Source organism: Camelus dromedarius, chromosome 13 (assembly GCF_036321535.1).
Source record: "Camelus dromedarius isolate mCamDro1 chromosome 13, mCamDro1.pat, whole genome shotgun sequence".
Lineage (NCBI taxonomy): Eukaryota > Metazoa > Chordata > Mammalia > Artiodactyla > Camelidae > Camelus > Camelus dromedarius.
The window spans coordinates 13073073-13094087 of NC_087448.1; the positions used below are offsets into that span (position 1 = coordinate 13073073).

Consider the following 21015-nt stretch of genomic DNA (forward strand, 5'->3'; position numbering starts at 1 on the left):
CAAAAAATGCATGCAAGAGGGGAAAAAATGCATCTGATTGAAATACCAGAAACCACACAGCCCATTCCTCACCATTGATTCCTCTGAAGAACAATTCACCCCACCAAGAAAAGAAAAGCTCTTAGATGTAGAAAGCAAAATCCTTATCAGGATAGACACCCAGCATTTAGGAAACAATTTGAACATGGGGAAAAAAATAATCTCTTTTCCCCATGATGTGGCAGCAGAGAATAGATCAGAAAGCATCAGACAGAGGAGTCCAGCAGGGCTAAAAACGGGGAGGATTTTCACATTCAGAGGCCTGGAGAAAAGAGCGGGCAACTCACTGACAAGCAGAAGACAGATGCAGATGATTGATTTTTCTGTATTCATCTTCGCAACGGCTCTGAAACGTTTACCAACCTATTTGATTTCCAAGCTCTGAGCAATTTCTTCCTCCTTTGAATGTAGGGACAGCACAGCTGGCATCCTCCCTCCAAAGTTTTACATGCCTTCCCCACGTTATCCACTCCCCGATTCTCAAAAGTATCTAATTCAATTCACTCCCATGAACACACATTGCGTCCTTATCTGCACAATGGTAATAGGTGCTGAGAAGCAAAATCAAAGCAGAACATCACTTTTCATTCCAAGTCTTGCGTCAACTGTAAAAGAACAGGGTAAAATAAATTGCTTTCTAATAAGGCATTTTTCTACTCTCAGATTATTTCACTCTGTGATACACACTTGCCTCTCTTTACTGGGTTTCAGAACAATCCTTAGAATAGTCCTTTCCTTGATTTTATGGCTTCCACTGACAACAAATGGTCTCAGAATGCCCAGGAGATGTCTCCTCCTGGATTCTGCAATTCAGTTTCTAGCAAAAACCTTCCCTTTTGTAAATAAGGCAATGTTTAAATAAAGCTTTACTTATGATCTGAGATCTTCTAGGCTTATGTCCTTAGATCTGTGATTACTTACACCGCTTCTTAAGAATTCTTTCTGAATTCTTCTCTAAGCCTTACTTTGCTTACGAACAACCTGGCTGGGAGTTTATTACCTTTGGATGTACGCAGAAATAATGTGTGCATGTATATATCTCTCTGCCTCCTTTCTCGAGGGATTTGAGATAGGCTGGAGAAATACATAAATTTGCAAACGAATAAAATAAAGCTCCCAGAATCCAGGAACATATGCGAAGGCAAATGTCAAACAAAACACCGTGAGAATCAGTTGCTTGACGTGAGGCCACAAATTTGGTTCTAAGCATCAGAAATGGCCAAGGCAAAGAAAGAAACACTGTCCTAAGATTCATAGGATCTAAAAGTTCAGGACAAGCGAGTTGCTATGGGGAAGCACAGCTTTTCTGGATACTGAACCCTGAGAGACCTCTCTCCCCTGGATCCTCATAAAAACAACATTGTGAGGTATATTAGATGACATTAAAATGCCTTACAAGGTTCACGTATTTTGCCATTACATGCCTTCATATAGGCTGAAGGCTTGATACGAAAAGATAATTCAGTTAATGTAATGGGAAGGAGGGACCCCAAATTACTGCTTTAGCCAGCCTCCTGTGTCAGGAAGAAGATTTCTTAATTCTGTTCTGCCCTGCTTAGGGCTTACATCGAGGGTACCAGTATTAAAGCACAGAGAGGAGGAGGCCATGTACTACGGCAGAGATTGGGATGATGTGGCCTCAGAGCAAGGAGGCTGAGGAAATGCAGCCACCAAGAAGGAAACTGGAAGAGGCAAGGAGGACTCTCCCCTAGAGCCTTCAGAAGGAGTTCAGCCCTATGGACACACTAGAGTTTGGATTCCTGGCCTTCAGAACTGTGAGAAAATACATTTCTGCTCTATCAAGCCCCCCAGTTAGTAGAAATTTGTTAAGGCAGCCTGGGGGAAATGAATACACGTGGAATATTTCAGATGACTTAATTCCAACTTTTCCTTCAGAGCAGTGCCTGAAATGGTTTCACATCAGCTCGCTGTCCAGAGCCTTCCGGCACTAAGACAGTCCTGTTTCCACGCTGAGGAAGTGCTGATGCTTTGACAGGCAGCCACCGCTGCCGGTCTGGCTGCTTCCCCTCGCTGCCCCCGAAGCACTGGGGAGGCCTTGGCACATGGGAGCTGGACAATGTGCCACTTTCGCGTCCGTCAGATGTCTCTTGTAAGCCCTCATTCCAAGTTGTCCTGCTGCCCCCTGACAAATAGTGACAATTTTGAATTTCTGGTTGCATGGTACTTTGTGTAATTAAAAAAAAAGAAAAAGAAAAACCTGCTGCAGAGAGGAACTGAATAGGAGAATAGTACATTATTATCTGGAGGGAAGAGGGTTCCTAATTGTGGAACAAAGCAATTCCTTGTACGTCAGCCCTAAATCAATGTTTCTTTATTTCTAAAGTTGTGTGACGGCCTGCAGTGGTCTTTCTCGCACGTCAGGGCGCAGTCAGGAGTGATGTGTGGTTAGCAACGCGGCTTGTCTGTGAAGGGCCTTTGACGAAAAGCTCACTGCATCTATTGACTCCCCAGAAGTCTGAGGTCACAAGCTTGGCTGGATCACATGAGCCCAGATAATGAAGATGGTTTTGCCCTCCTGAAACAAAGCCAGAAACTTTATCTACTTCATTGTGCCCTTTGGGTCATGTGCTAACGATGAGGATTTGTCTACCAGTAATCCCCCTAATGACGGCTTCTCCCAGCCCTTACACAAACCCCGCAAGGCCCCGTGATCTGGCAAGCCGCGCAGAATAAAGGCAGCACGGCATTTGGCTTTTGAACTGAGTTCAAGGCAATTAAAGTCATGGGCTAAGGAGGAAAGGAGGGGGTTTGGAAATACCAGTATAATAAGCAGTATGACTAGAGCGCTTGGTAAATTAACTCAATTAGACAAAGCCTGCTTTAACAGGGGAAGACGGTGAGAAGCGCTACCCTCATTAAATCCCGCTGCTAGAGACGCTTCTAATGGAATTAAATCTGTTTTAGTTGTTTGAATCACATAAAATAGCCTGTGCGTGTGCACGTACACACGTGCACACATGTGGGTTCTGTGATCTTTGTGCTCTTTTTTCAAGAGGAGAGGAACAGAACGCAGAAAAAAACAATATACCGAAAAACCGCAAATCCCCCAAAGCAAAAATCAAGAGCTAGGTGAAGGCTCCAGAGCTCGAGAGTGGAAGCCAAGGAGAAAGCAGGGGAGGAAGGAGGAGCAGAAGGCAAGGCAGTTCTCCCGATTGTGAAGCCATGGGCCCCCTTGGGTGGGGGCTTCTGCTCGGCTGCCTCGGCTGCGGACTCCCGCCCGGAGCCCGGGCGCAGTTCCCCCGGGACTGCATGACGGTGGGCAGCCTGCGGTCCAAGGAGTGCTGCCCACCAGTGGGTGCGGACCCGGCCAACGTCTGTGGCTCTCGGGAGGGCCGCGGCCAGTGCACGGAGGTGCAGGCTGACACCAGGCCTTGGAGCGGTCCTTACGTCCTGCGAAACCAGGATGACCGAGAACAGTGGCCAAGGAAGTTCTTCCACCGGACCTGCAGGTGCACAGGTGAGGGAGGCGGGCAGAGGTGCGCATGCGCCCGGCTTGGTGGGAAAGGCCCGCTGGCAATGGAGCCCCTGCTAAGGAAGAGGGGATTCTTGACATGGTTAGATAGGATTGCAAGGCAAACCAAGTTTGTCCATCGTACACAGCGAGCTGAGTAAGGCTGATGTCTTGTATACACTTCGCACCCTTCAGTACGTCTAGTTATGGAAACTAAATGCATCTTCTGTGGGCCAAGCTCCATTATGTGAACGCATGTCAACCACCACGCGCTTGTTTGTTGGGGCGGGGAGCTAAAGAGCCCAAGAGTCAGCTTTGAAGCTCAGAGCAAGTCCTTTCAAGATGGATTCGGTGACCTCTCCTTCTGAAATGGGTCTGCACTTGTCGAAGAGGGTGGTGGGGGAGGCTTGGCACCTGGAAGACAGACATTGAGGGTAAATGCTCTGAGTCTTAGTGTTTCTAATGTTTTGAGCAGGCCTTAAGCAGGATACATCTTGCTCTTAAATGTTATGACTGGGTTGCAACTTGCTAATGTTGCAGAGATCGGGGGGGGGGGGGGCGGGTTGGGCTGAGGAGGGGGCAGCGCTTTCTCCGGGAGCTCAAGAAGAGAGGGTTGTTATTCAATAACAATGGCTTTTCCCCCCGCTCTTGTCTGGGATTGATGTGAACATTTCAAAATTTGCTCGGCGTCCCTCTTTTAGACCTTGGTCTCTCTTATTACCTGTTTCTTTGAAATCTCCGTGCCGTTGTTACTCTGCCGGCTCTTCTGAGCCTTTGAGATCCTCTTTAGTGATGCTCCCCTCCAGTGTTCTGCAAACATGCACAGCAGTGATAAACACTCAAAGGCTGGCAGGGTGTGCGAAACACAAAAAACCCAAGCGGCAACTTCAGCAGAGCCCTTGGAAACGTTTCTACGGTGTCCAGCTGCAGAAGAGTTTTTCCTTTTTAAATTATATGTTTTTATTGATGTTCTTCTATGATGCTGGAACATAGGAAAATATAGGTAATTAGGCAAGGTAGGGTACAGGAAGGTAAACTAAGGGAATGTACAAAGGGCATGTAGGAATGATATCAGGTTTTTTTAAACTTAAAAAATTCTGGCTTTATAATCATTTTATAGTCATATTCTTAAATTCTGTGATTCAAAGGAACTGTTAGTTTTGTCTTAGGGTATCAATTGTGATAAAAAGGTTTTAATAGCATGTTGAGTATATTCATTTTTTTCTAAGCTAATTGAGCGTTTGCTTGGATAGACATTATCTTGCAGATTCTCATGGTTTTTCAGTCTAATGAGATGCAGCAGATTTCATTTGGCTTGTGGGGTTGAAAACCACACTACACAGTAACTTCTTTATCTATGACTCAAAAATTATTCTAAGACATTTAGTCCCAGGTCAATCAATGATAGAGTGTCACAAGTTACAAAGGTTGGGAGTCTCCATTTTATAGAATTCTGGGGGCAGAAGACATGAGGAGATCAGATACAACTGTTAACTCTCCTTGTCACAGTCTACTTCATTTTTTTTACTTGGCTAGCAAATTTTTTTGTTTTTTTGTGTTTGTTTTGTTTTTTTAAAGCAAGGATGGAAGGAATTGAGAATGGCAGAATAGAAGGGATAATTGCCTTCTCCTTGTCCTGCAGGAACGCTTATGAATATTCCTCTAGAAGTGGCAATAACTTAGGATCACAGTGACCTACTTTCAAAACATAAAAGGGGATCCCCTGCTCTGAGAAGGATAAACATACTTAAGAAGGTAGAAGACCAGAAACATGGCCTGTCCTGTAAATCCAGAAGGACATCACATGTCTATGGACTAGTCAAAGGAAGCCTCAGGGTGTATGGTCTCCAGTTTTAGCCATTGTCAAGGTCAGGACTGCCCCTGAGAGCCCCTACTGGGTTGTGATTTGCCTCCCTTCCTCCATGATTTGATCTGTCTAGACTCATCTGTCTAGACCTTAGGATGGAAACATCTATGATTCTAGATGGTCTTTTTCTTTCATTCTCAGGGCACTAGGCTGAGTCTTCAGTGACCGAGCTAGACAGCTATCGAGGACACACAGTAATCACTGTGATGTATCATATGCCCTTAAGTAAGACACATGTCTTTCAGTTTATTCTCCTTAAAGAGTGAGTTGTTCGCCTTTTTTGGGTAATTTCTTAATGATTTAGGAGGCAGTCTTCAGAATTTAAACCTGATCTTGAGTGCCCCAAAGCCCTCCACTCTAGTAACCTCAAAATTTCTTTGCAAATAGAACCCCAGGGATTCTTCTGGGGTTACCCAAAATTTATTAAAGAAGAGATGTAGATTAGCGTCTGGTGACCAGACTGTTGATGACCTTGAGCTTTGTTAATTCAGTGGAAAGATACACAAACCAATCTTCTGTTGACAGACATTTAGGTTGTTTCCACATCTTGGCTGTTGGGAATAATGCTGCAATGAATGTGAGAATGCCCGTATCTTTTTGAGATCCTGATTTCAGTTCTTTTGGATAAATACTCAGGAGTAGGATTGCTGGAATATATGATAGTTTCGTTTTTAATATTTTGAAGGACCTCTGTACCATCTTCCATAGCAGCTGCACCATTTTACATTCCTACCAGTAGTGCGTGCAAGGGTTCCAGCTTCTCCACATCCTAGCCAAGTGGTATATGTATTTGCAGTTGAATACTATTCAAACTTAAAAAAAAAAGGCAATCCTGCAATATGCAGCAACATGGATGAACCTGGGGGATGTTATGCTAAGGAAATAAATCACAGAAAGACAAATACTGGATAATTCCACTTATATGAGGTATCTAAAATAGTCAAAGGATCAAAGAGTGGAATGGTGGTTACCAGAACTGGAAGGAAGGGGAAACAGAGTTACTAATCAGCGGGCACAAAATTTCAGTTAAGCAATATGGATAAATTCTAGAGTTCTGCACGACCTTGTACCTAGAGTTAACGATAATGTACTGTTAAACACTTAAAAAGGTGTTAAGAGGGTAGGCCTCATGTTAAATGTTCTTAGCACAATAAAAATAAAAATAAAATAAGATAAAATAAAAAGCACCCATAGTCTTCACAATCTTAAAGTACATAAAAGATTTTAGCCCAATAAAAAGAAAGAAATGCAAACTCTTGGGGTGGGGGGGAATTGTGTGCTCAAATTCTCTACAGAGAACTTCTCTATTCTCCCTGGATAAAATTAAAAGCAAAAAACTTCTGAACTCAATTGTCAAGAAAAGCTGAAGACTTTCAGGAGACTTTGGCATTAACCATTCACCTTCCAAATTTACCTGCCAGATGGCATGCCTGAGGATAGATCATTGTAACTGTGTCTTCAGATTTTTGAAAAGCATGTGCACCAAATTGTTTTTGAACAATTGTCTGAGAACTTCTTGTTTGTACAAGTGACTAAATGCCTCCATTTTCCAATCTCTAAAATGGGGATAATGATGAAACCACACTTGTAAAATCCTTTGAGCTCTGTAGATGAAAGACCTTACATGAATATAAAGTATTGTTATTAATATAATAGAATCTCTAATTAAAAGGAATAGGCTATTTAGAGCACCTTGTAAATTCACTAATCGGTGGTCTTTAAGCTTATTTAGTCTAATAGTCTTTTGAGGTTGAGCTGATGCAGTTCGTGTAGGAACGTGCATTGTTTGGTTGTCCTCACTCTCTTTCCATTTTTGTCCGAGTCCTGAGTAGGTGTAAGACTTTGTCTTTGTAAATTTAATTTTTGCCCTAGTATGTCCTCAATGATAGATAGACTGGTGTCTAGGGATCCTTTAGTTTTTCTCTCTTCATTTCCCTCTGAGATAATGCAATCCTTTCTAAAAGGGCTCCCTTCTTATATATATTTTTTGCTGCTGCTATTGGTGGATTAACGGAAAAAATTAACTCATATTAGACTGATGTAAGGAACTACTAGAAAATCTAAAGAAATAAACGTTTTGTGTGCTAGGCTTTTACCTTATTGCCCTTGTCAGTTGTCTTCAGCATTTTAACACATTCTTCAGACCAGGTTTAGCAGCTCAGAAATGAAAGGGATCTGACTGCAGAACTGTGGGGTGTATTTTCTCTGATACATGCTGCAGAAGGGCTTTTTTTTTAATCGAATACATTCATGGGTCACAGGTGAACTCAAATCTAGACAAATGCTTTTTTATTAGTGTTTCTACATTGCTTTTCGGGGACAACTCTGGCTTTGTGTAAAGAGATGTCTTTGTTCGACATAATTGTGAAGCATCTCTGGTCTTCTAAGCCAGAATTATCACTGTCTTTTGTCATCCTTGGTGCCTTGTTAATTCTGTTTTCACTTTTCCCACAGTGAGACTCGAGTTGTTATTTCATTGTGCCCATGACCCTAGTCTCCACTAGATGAAGGCACTGTGCCTTATTTATAATTGTATCCTCTAGCACCTAATGCCTTTAATTCAATTATTCCTGGATTCCTTCATCACCCACCCGATCAGTTTACTTAGCACTAATTATGTTAGGCCTTTCTGCTACCAAGAGGGAAAAACCCAACATGATTTTTAATGTGTCTTCAATATAGTGGATGAGTTAGATGGTCCAAAAACAAATACTTATACCATACGACTTGATAAATAGTATCTAATAAAACTAGTGGTAGTAGCACTTCATATAGAGCTCGCTAGATACCAACAATGTTCTGCTAACATGATTATTTTCCATAAGAATCCTATGAAGTAGAACTCATTCCAATGGGACAGGCTCTGAGAGGTCAATTCCAAAGTTACCAAGCGTGGCAACTGTACAAATGTACATAAACCTGTAGGAGCACAGAGTGGGGCATGCTTAGTTTTGACCTCCTGTTAGGCAGTAGGTGTTAATAAATTATTTGCTGAATAAATGAATGACGTAGATCATTTGTTATTGGCAATTTTGTTTCTAGCAACAAAAAGAATCATGGCAGAGAAAGTGCAGGGATCTTAAAACTCAAGGCCTAAGTTATGAATTACTCAACTTTAAAATGAGAACCCAAAATTCAAAGATAAGTTTTATGCCTTTAAATCTGGAAATGTATTGAATTTATTATTTCAAAATTAATGTGTGCTGTTTCTTACCTTCTGGGGGAAGGAAGGAATTACTCTCTTTTTGTGGAGCTGTGACAATACATTCACCTCCAGTACCTGGCTGTACGTGAACAGCTGGAAGTTTGGGTATTTGGAATTTTTCATGTGCATTTTGTTCAATCAGTTTGAAAAAAAAAACAAAAAACCTCTATTCCTATAAAAGCTACCAAAGTAGGTGACCCATTTGAATCAAAGATGTTTTAAAAATAGATATTTTACAATTTTAGTAGGTATTCCAAGGAAAAATAAATAGACTCTAAGCTCCATGAAGGCTCAAGCCCTTTTAATAAATATTTGTTAAATAATTTGTATTTTATTGCTTCACTCCAGTGAGCAACATAAATTTTAATGTTTAATGCAAACTGTTTAAGAACATGATTTTCAGACTTCAGACTAGTAGAATTTTTCCTTTTTAAATTTTTTTTTTTTTGCTTATGTTATCATTTGGTGTTGAAACAAGGGAAAATACAAGTAACTGAGCTATGTAAGAGATGGTAGAATATTTTGTATGTTGCAAAGAGCATAGAACCCAAATGACCAGTTACTTAAAACATTGTTCTTACTTATGGTCTTTGTAAGGACATTTTCTTAAACCATCAAAAAATCCCCTGGGTTAATAGAGAAGGAGGCCTGTGTGTTTTCTTTACATAGGACAAATGCTAATCATTTTGTTTTTATGCTATTGGAAAATTTTCTTTTCTTTTAACGATCCAAATAACCCTCTCTTTACTACAGTCATAGTATTTTTCACTTCCTTCTATTTTGGTACATACAGTTTGTCAAAATCATTTACAGGTTCTGCTTTTCCTTCTAATTCAAAAAGACAGTGAGAAAAAGAAGAAAATTTAGGTTTATTGAATCATCTACTACATGCTTTATACTCCTTTCTTTTCTTTTTAAAGTAGGATGGACCTAGAGATTATCATACTAAGTGGAGTTAGTCAGACAGAGAAAGACGAATATATGATATCACTTATATGTGAAGTCTAAAAAAAACTTATACAAATTAACTTATTTACAAAACAGAAATAGTTGCATAGACATAGAAAACAAACCTGTGGTTACCAAAGGGGAAAGCGGGGTTGGGGTGGGGATAAATTAGGAGCTCTGGATTAAAATACATAAAATAGATAACCAATGAAGGCCTACCGTATAGCATGGGGAACTATATTCAATATTTTGTAATAACTTGTAATAAAAAAGAATATGAAAAAGAATAGATTTATATATATATATGTATTACTAAATCACTTTGCTATATACCTTAAACATTGTGAATCAACTGTACTTCCATTAAAAATTTTTAAATTTCAGCTTTTTTGTGGTATAATCAACAAATAAACTAGTAAGATATTTAAAGTGCACACCCTGGTGATCTGGCTCCATACTTCTTTGATTCACCAAACAAATATTCATTCAGACAAGGCCAAGCATGGGTTGCCTGTAGCTAAGACAAGCAGACGCCTGCGATCTGCAGGATTAATTCAGTGAAAAGGAAATAGGAGGTAACATGGGAGGGCAGCGTGGGACCATCTGACCCCGATGCGCGGAATCCGGGACGACCTTGCGGAGAACCCATCGTGAAGCTTAAAGGTGGAACACATAGGCCAGGCAAAGAGGAACCTAGGGAGGCTGTGGAAGTGAAGTATTCCAGGCGGAAGGAAGAGCACGTGCAAGGATCTGGGAGGGGGAGGAAGGGAGCTGGTCACCCACGTTAAATGCTTTACATAACCCTCCTCAGCCCGCAGTTGATAAGTGTTACATCCCCCGCTTTTGAAAAACTTTTAATTTTTTTTAAAGTGTCAGTTTCTTTTTACTTATTCATTTATGGAGGGATTGGCCTTATTTATTTATTTTTAATGGTGGTACTGGGGATCGAACCTCATTATCCCCTTTTGTTTCAAAATTTCATGCCAATACTTTATTCCTTTATAACTATGTAAGTTTTAAAAGCTAAAGCTCTAAACATTCTAAGAAACAATGAACAGTACATATATGTAAATTTTTCAAAATGTGCAGTGTATTGTATATATGTATTTACATGCAATATATTAGATATGTGCAGTCAAATTGTAACAATTCTACCTAATAACACTGAAAAATGAAAACAAAATTCATGCCAGTAGTATTTAAATGTTTACTCTAACTTGTCACCACCTAAGGAATGAGGTGCTGGTCATACTAAAAGCAATAATCAAGGCTAAGAAAGGAAAAGTCAAGCTAAGATAATTTAAACTTTAGACACTCAGAAAGATGCCTAGAGCGTGGTGTGACGAGTGCTCAGTCCCCGGGTTGATAAAGCAGAGTCATTTGTGCAAAGACTGGGACCCTGCAGTGATTTGCACTCCCTGACACCATGGCAGCTAATTCACTTTTATGACCTGTCAGCTTCCATTGATTTTTGTCTTAACTCTGTCTCCTTTGTGAAGTAAACCAGCTTTTTACATGTTGGATTTCACCTAACTTCCTGGAAATCAGCTTATTTCTTTTGGTTGCACCTTTAGCTGGTGTCTATTCTCTTCCTTCCGTAAATCCATGACCAGTTTTGTGTCAGCCCTTCTGTGGGTGCCGCAGGAGAGGGGCGGCCCCACAGAGGGGACATCAGGGGTGGCAGCCCAGCCCCAGGAGGGGGCTTGGAGGGGACCCCAGCATCACCTGTGAGAGCAAGGCGAGTGTGGACGGCAGCCCCCAGGGTCTTAGTTCGCTAGAGCTTCCATAGCACAGTGCCGCGGACTGGGGGGCAAACAGAAACTCATTCTTTCGCAATTCTGGAGGCCTGAAGTCCCAGGTCAAGGGTTCTTCGGAGGCCTCTCTTGCTGGCTTATAGATAGCTGTCTTCTGTGTCACTGTGTCCAAATGTCCTCTTCTTATAAGGACACCAGTTGTATTGGATTTGGGCCCACCCTGATGACCTCATTTGAACATACTTACCTCTTTAAAGACCCCCATCTCCAAATACAGTCACATATTGAGGGACTAGGGGTTAGGACGTCAGCATGTGAAAGTTGTGGGGACTCAGTTCCGCTCACAGCAGCATGGAATCCATTTCGTATCCTGTTTCCCTGCTGGGAATATTTCTAGAAACTCTCTAGTGTTCAGTCCACTTGGGGAGACAAAGCTTTCAAGAGGACAGAAAGAAAGGAAGTCGGCTTTCCTTGTCTTCTTGTCAGCACCTTCATTTCTCTTCCCTTCTCCCCAGAGTTCCAATTCAGGAATTTCTCCCAAACCACGTAAACTCACTTCTTCTTCCTTCTTTCTCTTCATTTTTCAAATGCACTAGGAAACTTTGCCGGCCATGACTGTGGAGACTGCAAGTTCGGCTGGACCGGCCCCAAGTGCGAGCAGAAGAAACCACTGGTCGTTCGGCAGAATGTCCACTCCTTGACCCTTCAGGAGAGGGAGCAGTTCTTGGGGGCCTTGGACCTCGCCAAACACACCCCACACCCCGACTATGTGATCACCACGCAACACTGGCTGGGCCTGCTCGGGCCCAATGGGACCCAGCCACAGATCGCCAACTGCAGCATTTATGATTTCTTTGTGTGGCTCCATTATTATTCAGTTAGAGATACATTATTAGGTGGGTTTATTTTTTTCTTTAGCTTAAGGTATTTTATTGTAGGTTTGGGATTGGGGGTGGCTGGGTGGGAAGTACTTTCGGGCAAGTTCATTGACAAGAGAACAACCTCAAGGAAAGATTCAGTTTACGAAAGTTATCAAATTGTCCAGTTCCGCCTGGTGTTAGAATGGAGGGCTTTCTCCCTGTGCGTTGGTTTCAGACATTTGAAAACATTCTCTCCTGTAATTTGTGCTTTGGGTTCAAGGTCTCAACTCTTCTCTGAGGAGCTATTAATCCTTGAAGGCAAGAGCTGATGAAATGGAGGCAAGTTCCTTTTGATTCCAGAAGGAAATATTTCTAAAGCTGACCATGGAAGCCCTCTCTGATCTTCTCTTCAAATTAGAGAAATTAATTGAACATGGGCTAAAAGCACATGTGGCTTCTTGGTGCAGAATGAGAGTGTTTGTGTTGGAAGTGTGTATCTCGTGTGTCTCACCAAACTCACATGCATTAGGTTTGAGACTTTCAGGCCATCGCTCATGGTGCCCATGCACTGCTGGCATCCCCAGATTTTGGGGAGTCGAACTGTCAAGGAAAAGCATAGGCTGAACCCCAGCAATATAGCTGAGCTTAACCCTTTGAACCACAGTGATGTTGGATGCTTGAGAAAATGGTGCCCTGCTCTTCCAGATCCTAAAAACTGGGACCTCGGTAGGACTTGAAACAGAGAGCTGTCTGTTAGGAACGTCATTAATCTAGCACGTCCCACTTTATCCTCTGTTACTTTCAGTCAGGGCGAAGCCATAGATACTAGTTAGTTCCAGGAGGGCTTGAGTCCATTCCAGATTCTGCTCAGCGCGGTTCTGAAGTCTTGCTATATTTGCAATTACCCCCACTTTTGCGGTTTCTCTTTGGAGTCAGGGCAAATGAAGACACAGAGCTCACTTTGAATAGTAAGATTCTCATTTGGAATCATCTGCCCTTGTGTTTTTCACTCGTTTCCCCCTCATCGTTTTGTCTTGAAAACTTTAAACTTTGTTCTCCATTAAAACATTCACAAAGGACGGCTGCCGGCAGCAGCAACAGCCGTTTTTTTCCCCCTCAGTGTGAGTCTTCTTAAAACTTGCCTCGCAGGTAAGCATCTGTCTTTCTTTATCGATGGATTTGGACGCTCTACTGGCCAAAAACCTTTACAGTTTTCCTGTCATCACTCAGGAATGTTTGCTGTATGAGAGGGTAGTCTCTCAAGAGGAAAAGAAAACTATGTTTCTGGTCGTATGTAGGAATTAAATTTATATTCATGTCTGTTCATCTCTCTGAAGTTATTGTAGGTACTTTGAAAAAGAACTAAAGTTAGCTAAAGTTCTTACATGGCCATCAAAAAGCTGTTATGAAAGGGAGAAGAGGGCTGGAGCAGGCAGTAAGGAGGTCATTAAATTGCCCAGAGCTTCTCATGAAAATTGGCAGTTCCAGAGGCCGGCCAAATTGGCTTGAATGTATTTTTCTCTCTTCTGGTCTTGGCGACCATGCTTGTCAGCGAAGAGCTGTAACTGATCGATGGCTCAGGCAAAACCCTGGCAAGTTCCTTTTGGTTATGTAACTGCTGAATTAACACTAAGCGCAGCTGAAGTTGCTTTATTATTAATTAGTCCCGCCCTATAAATGCGTGCATTTATAAGGAGTAGGTTAGGAATTGTCTTTTAAAAATATATTTCGTTTATATCTTAATGATCTATTCCTTTGGATACTCTTATTTTACCTTAATGAAATGTGGCTTAGAAATTAATTTTAGCGGGGGAGGTTATAGCTCAGTGGTAGGGTGCCTACTTAACTTGCACGAGGTCCTGATTCAATCCCCAGCACCTCCATTAAAATAAATAAGTAAATAAATAAACCTAGGGACCTCCCCCCCAAAAAAAATACAAACAAAAAAGCCAAAAAATAAACAAAATATTAAAGAAAAACTAAATTTATAACAGGGCCTCTTAAGATGACCTAAATTTCTGTGGATCTCTGCTGTCAATCAAACTTTCAAGAGATGAAGGAGAATTTATCCTAAAAGTGCTAGTTGCTTCTGAGGTCATTTTGTTGTCATCGCTTTCAGAGAGAGAAATGACAAAAACAGTTGTTTTCTGACTAAAATGTCATGGACATTGGCTCTGCAGCACATCCCAGGTAAGGTTTAACATTAAAAAAAAATCTATTCTGTGACCTCTCATATGTTTCCCAATGGTTTTAGGACCAGGGCGCCCATACAAGGCCATAGATTTCTCACACCAAGGACCCGCCTTCGTTACCTGGCACCGGTACCATTTGTTGTGGTTGGAAAGAGATCTCCAGGTTGGTCAAAACTTTTGTTTCTTGTATTTTGCTATATGTTTGGTCCAGACCCATACCAGTCTTTGCTCGGTGTGATTTCTTGTTGCAACTGATGGAGTGAATTAAATGACCAGGCATGCCCGTTGCTTTTAGCGACTTATTGGCAATGAATCCTTTGCTTTGCCCTACTGGAACTTTGCCACCGGGAGGAACGAGTGCGACGTGTGTACAGACCAGCTGCTCGGGGCAGCAAGACCAGACGATCCAACTCTGATCAGTCAGAACTCCAGATTCTCCAGCTGGGAAATTGTCTGTGACAGGTAACGACATGTGCACCTGCAGTGGAAACCCAGAGACCACGTTTTCTTGCATCTGAGAGATGGAGGGTCATTTTACTGTTCTGTTTCTCATGCATGTTGGATTCTGTGTATGTGTTTCTGAAAATTATTTTTCTGAGAGAGGTGGGGTTTTAAAGAACCCTGAGCCTTTTGATAAAAAAAATAAAATAAAATAGAGGTTTGGCAATCACATTTGGGAACTGAATATGCTTGGCCATCATTTTGAGATTTTAAAAATGAGAAGTAGTTCTTGTATTCAGCCACCATGTCTTAAGCACCGATCATATTCTAAGCAGTTTAATAATGCTGGGAATACAAGGATGAATAAAATACAGTTTCCCTTTGGAATATCGTTTTATAGTTACAAAGCTAGATTGCTGGTAAACAAATTACATTGCAACCTGGTTGCTGGTAAACAAATTACATTGCAACGTGAGAAGTGTTATAATAGGCGGATGTGCAAAGCCAAGAAGAGAATCCTGGAAAGTCTTTAAGAGGTGGAGACACTTCTCCTGCGACTTCAAGGAGACACAGACCTCTCAACCAGAGGTGGGGGAGGGTGGTGTGAGGTAGGAGGGAGGAGGGGAAACCACATATAAAGCTAGAAAAGTCTTGGGAAGCCGACTGGTATGGCTGGACCATAGGGTGCTGCTGAGTTGAGGGGAACAGGAAATGGGGTGGGGAGAATGATCTCTAAGGTACCAAAGAACACATAAACAGCCCTCAGTCCACGGAGAATGCTGTCCTCAGTGATTCCTTGAATTTGTTTCTCTTTCCTGGCACACATGTCAGGAAGGCCTCCCAAGGAGCTCTTCTGTCTTCCTTTATTAATTTGTTTCCTCCACGACCCTCCTGGTTTTAACCCCACTATGCTAGTGCCCTTACCCTGTGTCTTTCGACTGCTTCAAGGCACACAGCTTCGTTGTCAGCCCCCCGAGGCTGGGAATGTGCGTGTTTTTAGGGGTATCGGTCTAGTTCACAAGGATTCCATCATCTACATCCTAAGCTTTTCCTACAGCCCTCCGGACAGCGCTCCACAACACGTAGGGATGTAGTGAGTGCTTTCTACGTGACTTTGCGAAATTCCGCGAAGCATCATTTCCCATAGTGCCTTGGGCTATTGCTAGGTGGTATGGTGAAAAGAGATTTCTCTGGTCAAATGAATTTAGAGAATGTTGAGTTAAAATGGGTTTCTAAATTTTAGAATATCTCAGAGACTTTATTAAGTAACCGAACTCTTATTTTTCAAGAGGGGCTTAGACTCATCTGACCTTGGCACCCTTATTTCACAGACCATCTCACTGGAACCCACTTAGGAGATGCTGCTTCTGAGGCCCAGGTTTTTGGTCCTGGCCTCTTTTATCCTCACATGTGTGCTGATTCGATTCTCACACACCCACTACGATCACCTTACCCACTAAAATCCACACAGAAGTGTCTTTAAAATTTTATTTCTGCCAAATGAAATACTCTTCTGATGGTGGAATTCCAAGCCACACAAGCACGTAGGACATATTTTATGGGCATGGAACCTTCTCAGCCCCCATGCTTACGAAGTAACCATTGTACTACTAGAACATTTTCTAATATAGCATTTCTCCTAGTACCTCTCCTCCACATAATTTCATCTGTTACTACTCTGACCGCCTCCATTTGTCTTCAGTTTGCTTAAATGCTTTCCTAGCTTTATGTAGACACTTCTGCCAAAATTGGCTTAGCTCAGCGTGACACAATCTACTCTGGCCTCTCTTCAATCAATCGACATTCAAACACACATAATAGGAGTCACCATCTTGCTTTGTAAACCCCCTTACTGTCTTTCTCATAGAATTTTTCTTCATTATTTATAACGTGTAGATTCATATTTTATGCATCTCTGTTTTCGAAACTGCTTAATTCATAGTTACTTTTGGAAGCAGTACTTTTTCCACATATTTTTTTGATCCTTGTAAAGAGAATAAAACTCTACCACGACTATGACTTTAATTGGTTTGCTGAGCCCCAGCTATGACACTATCCATGAGTTAAGACATATTATTTCTAACCGTCTTACAAATCTTAGCTTAGATGACTACAACCGCCGGGTCACCCTGTGTAATGGAACCTATGAAGGGCTGTTGAGAAGAAATCAAGTCGCAAGAAACAGTGAGAGACTGCCAACTTTAAAAGATGTACAAGATTGTCTGTCTCTCAAGAAGTTCGACAACCCTCCTTTCTTCCAGAACTCCACCTTCAGCTTCAGGTTGGTGCCCTGAGCTCTGCTGCACTTTACAACACTTAGATTTACATGCATGTGGTTGTGACGAACTGGAAGGAAAGCCAGGGGTTGGAAGACATCAAAGCTCGGGAATGGAGAGGCTCTTGGTAAGAGCATTTAACAAGGCATCAGCGTTAGGAAAGCCATCCTCCACCTACTATCATAACAGTATGGTTTCATTATCTTCTAACTTAGCTATTCAGAACTACCTTTTGCATTTTTAATTTCTGTACACATATAGGTACAGTCTTTAGAACCAAGACACCTTGTTAAATAAAGTGTTTTTTAAATATTTGTTCATGCTTTTTGTTGTTGTTGTTGTTGTTTTAATTTATCAGCCATAGACCTTAATATTGGGGTCTGAGATGTCAGAGGAGTATCAGACCAAATGCAGCTCAGATCCCAGCACAGCAGTGACGTTACAATACTTGAAATTTAAAAACCAACTAATAATCTTCTTCCCTTAAAATGATGAGAACTATGTATGAATATAAATAAGATTTTAAACAAACATCCTTGAAGCTCCAAAAAGGAATGGCAGATAGACTCATGGTTTCTCCCAAACTGGATTCTCTGTCTCGTAACAGTGTATAAATTATACAACTGATGGGTTATTTGGGGCCGGGGGCAGTGTAGGCTGAATTTAATGCAGAGGTCTGTGCTGGGGTTGGATGTAGCCCTCAGAGTAGTGTCAAAGGTGAGATAAAGGGTGACATTTAAGCTTGTCTTGAAAAGGAGTATGCATTAGTTTTTCATTGTGATAAAAGCATGATGGACACAGATTTAGTTCCATATAGATTTGAGTTAAGAGACTAGTTCTCAAAATGTGGTACCCAGACCACCAGAATTGGCATCACCTGGCAGCTGTCTAGGGCCACAGATTGTTAGGACCCAGTCTGCCCCTACTGAATCAGAAAATCTAGAAGTGGGGCAGGAAATATGTATTTTTTTTCCCCCAGTGATTCTGTTGTGTGCTTAAATTTGAGGATCACTGAGTTAGGGAATGGATAATTGAAATTTCCTGAAAATGGGGAACAGAATAAAAGAGAAGGATAAGGAGAATTTGGGGGTATATTTGGCTGAATATATTACAGTAGCAGAGTTAGTTGAGAAATAGGGAGTCAGATTATAAGTTAATTTAAAAAATATTTATTGATTTCAGACCATGTACTGAGAATGGTACTGAGTTCTGGCAATGCAAATCTGAACAAATCACAGTCTCTGTCCTCTAGGAGTCCATAGTCTGGCATGAGAGACAGATATGATGGTAAATAATTGTCATACAGTACCCAGAAGAGACAGAATCCAACTCAGTAGGTGCAGAAGTAGCGCTGATTGAGAGTTCCCTCCCGTCTGGAAGAGCATCATTTAATATTGTGGCTAATTCTTAGTTAATTGCCTACAACAGAGCTTCCCACTTCCCTCCACAATCTCAAAGACTGTTATTTAGGCTGGAAACAATAAAAAGAGACCTTTATCAATTCATGGTTCTTGTTGCTGACATACTGATTTCCCTCAGGAATGCCCTGGAAGGATTTGATAAAGCAGACGGGACCCTGGACTCTCAAGTAGTGGGCCTTCATAATTTGGTCCATTCCTTCCTAAACGGGACAAGCGCTTTGCCACATTCTGCTGCCAATGATCCTGTTTTTGTGGTACGTTCAAAGGCTCAGAACAGATGAAAAATTTTCTAGATAATATGTTGGATTTATTTGCTTTTCTATGAGATGAAAGTTTAGTGTGTGTTTTATTCTCTGTGTGAACCATGGATGTATGCGTGTGTAAATTAATTTTAATCTACACTGTACGGGTAGTTAGATAGCGTTTGAAGTCCCCTCATCAGAAACCCGGGCTTTGGAGATGGTGAGCTTTGTAACAACCCTAGATAGGAGTTTACAGTCCAGGGGTGGGTTCATACATTAGCATAATATTATAAGTTATATCATGATTTGGCATATCATACATTAGCATAATGAGGAATGATTTTTCATTGGTGGAATGAGTGGTTGTTGAAGATAAGAGGGGGTGCTGAAGGACGGGGCAGGCACTGTGTCCCTTACACGATGCCCGACTACCTAACTGAGGTCCAAAACTCTGTTTGGTGTTTGGTCCTGGTTCCCCTCACTTTACAAAGGATTCTGACCAAAAAGGAGCTGCTCCTGCCATCAGAATATCATTGTGTCCGCTTTGGAGTGAATCCTCCATGCAAGGCACTTGTTAGGAGAGAGTGTGGACTTCCCTGAGTGGTACAAGAACAGGTTTTTTCACTCTTTCTGCGTCTACTTGCTAATAAACGTGTGTGTAGGTTGACCAGAATTTGTTCTTATCCTTGCTTTCATGGTTATGCAACACTAAGTAACAAGTTTATTTGAGACGGGGGAGAAGTATGGCCACTGTCCACCCCCATTCGCAGGAGGCTACTGAATGTAAAAGAACCTGGCAGTGCTGAGAGGACGAACTGGCCTGGGTCAGTTTGCAAACTTAAAGTCTGTCCTGTCTCTTTTGTTTGCAAATGAACAAAGATTGAACTCTAATTTAGAATAAAAAAAGTCAACTTATTGGCTTAAACAACTGAGAAATTCAGTAGTGCTCCTGGCTTCAGGCATTGCTGAATCTGGGGGCTCAAGTGATGTCCACTTTCTGTCTTTGTCTTCATGGACAACCTCTTTCTGTGTGGCATTTGAGATGGCCATTAGCAGCGACAGATGTACATGCTACCAGCTTAGCACACTGGTAGAGAGAAGCCGTGTTTCCATAGCAGCAAGAAAACGGCCTCACGATTGGTCAGGACTGGTTACCTGCCTTCCCTGAGCCAATCAGTGTGGCAACGGGCATGAGGTCTTCTGATTGGTGGGACTAGAGTCACATGTTCACCCGTTGCTGGAGGTAGTGAACACCCTCCACCTCCCCTCTACCGCCCCCCCGCCCCTCCCCCTAATATACATTTAGCGAATTCCCTGCAGAAAGAAAAGAGTTTGTTAGCCAGAACTCGGAGGAGAGTTGAAGCAGGGTTTCTGGACAGACAAAACCAGACCAATGCCTAATATAACAACTCACATTTGACATCGCTTACTTTTTTAACTGGCTTTGTTATATCCGAGAGGGAACACAACCCCTAGAGAGAGCTGTTATTGACTATAGAGGAACCTCACAGCTTTTTAATAGTACAAAGTGTGATCCACTCCCTTCATATATTTGAATCTGACTTCTGCCTCACTTTAAAACAAAAGGAAAAACAGATGCATACTTGATAACGAGATTATAAATGTTAGAATTCCAAGCTTTATTAGTTTAAAAAGTATGTTCACCAAGAGGCTTTCCTAAGACAAACAAAATATGGGCAGTACAAGTCAGAACCCCATTATCCCAGCTCTCCTTGGTACCCTCCAGCCACGGGGCACTGGCAGCCACAGCATGGGGAATTGTGAAGTGTCTCAGGTGTGAGAAAAGACTGGAAGGATTTGGGCTGGTGCTAGATGATTTGGGGAGGGTTTAAGGAAGCACAGCTTTGCTCTAGATTGGATGCTGTCAAGAAGCAGGGTTAATTCTATAATTGGGTATCCCCCAAATTCTTATCTATATGGAAGGCAGACTGTAATTGGTAAAGCAACAGCTATTGCTTGTATTAGCCAGAAAGGGCTGATGTTCATGCTAAGTATTTTGTGGTTTGGAAAACGTTCATGTTTTGTCTGTGCTCAGACATGATAATGGAGTTGTCTTTGTCCTGATCCTCTGCAGTCTGAGTGACCGTGTCTGATGTTGATATTTCATGAAATTGTTTATGTCCAACAGGAGAGGCACCGAGACCTTGCTGATAGTGTCAGACCAGCTCCTGGATGTCAGGGGTTACTTTTTTTTTTTTCCCCTTAAGTACATGCACCACAGTTGGCTTAAAAGCTGTAGACAGCATAAATGTTTGTGTTTCAGCTGCTGGACCCCAA

The 21015-nt window shown here is 41.8% G+C and overlaps 1 protein-coding gene across 4 annotated transcripts in view; it reads left to right on the plus strand.

Annotated features, from left to right (window-relative positions):
• LOC105089211 (dTDP-D-glucose 4,6-dehydratase) overlaps positions 1–21015 on the plus strand; it is an 89597-nt gene that overhangs the window by 58148 nt on the left and 10434 nt on the right. For 3 of the 4 annotated variants that reach the window (XM_031466201.2, XM_031466203.2, XM_031466204.2), the window contains 5 exons: positions 11882–12181; positions 14400–14500; positions 14633–14799; positions 16880–17059; positions 18594–18729. In XM_031466201.2, the coding sequence (XP_031322061.1) occupies positions 11882–12181; positions 14400–14500; positions 14633–14799; positions 16880–17059; positions 18594–18729 (884 nt within the window). Of the gene's footprint in view, positions 1–2855; positions 3518–11881; positions 12182–14399; positions 14501–14632; positions 14800–16879; positions 17060–18593; positions 18730–21015 lie in introns of those variants that run through there. The other variant, XM_010980228.3, reaches the window with a different exon arrangement.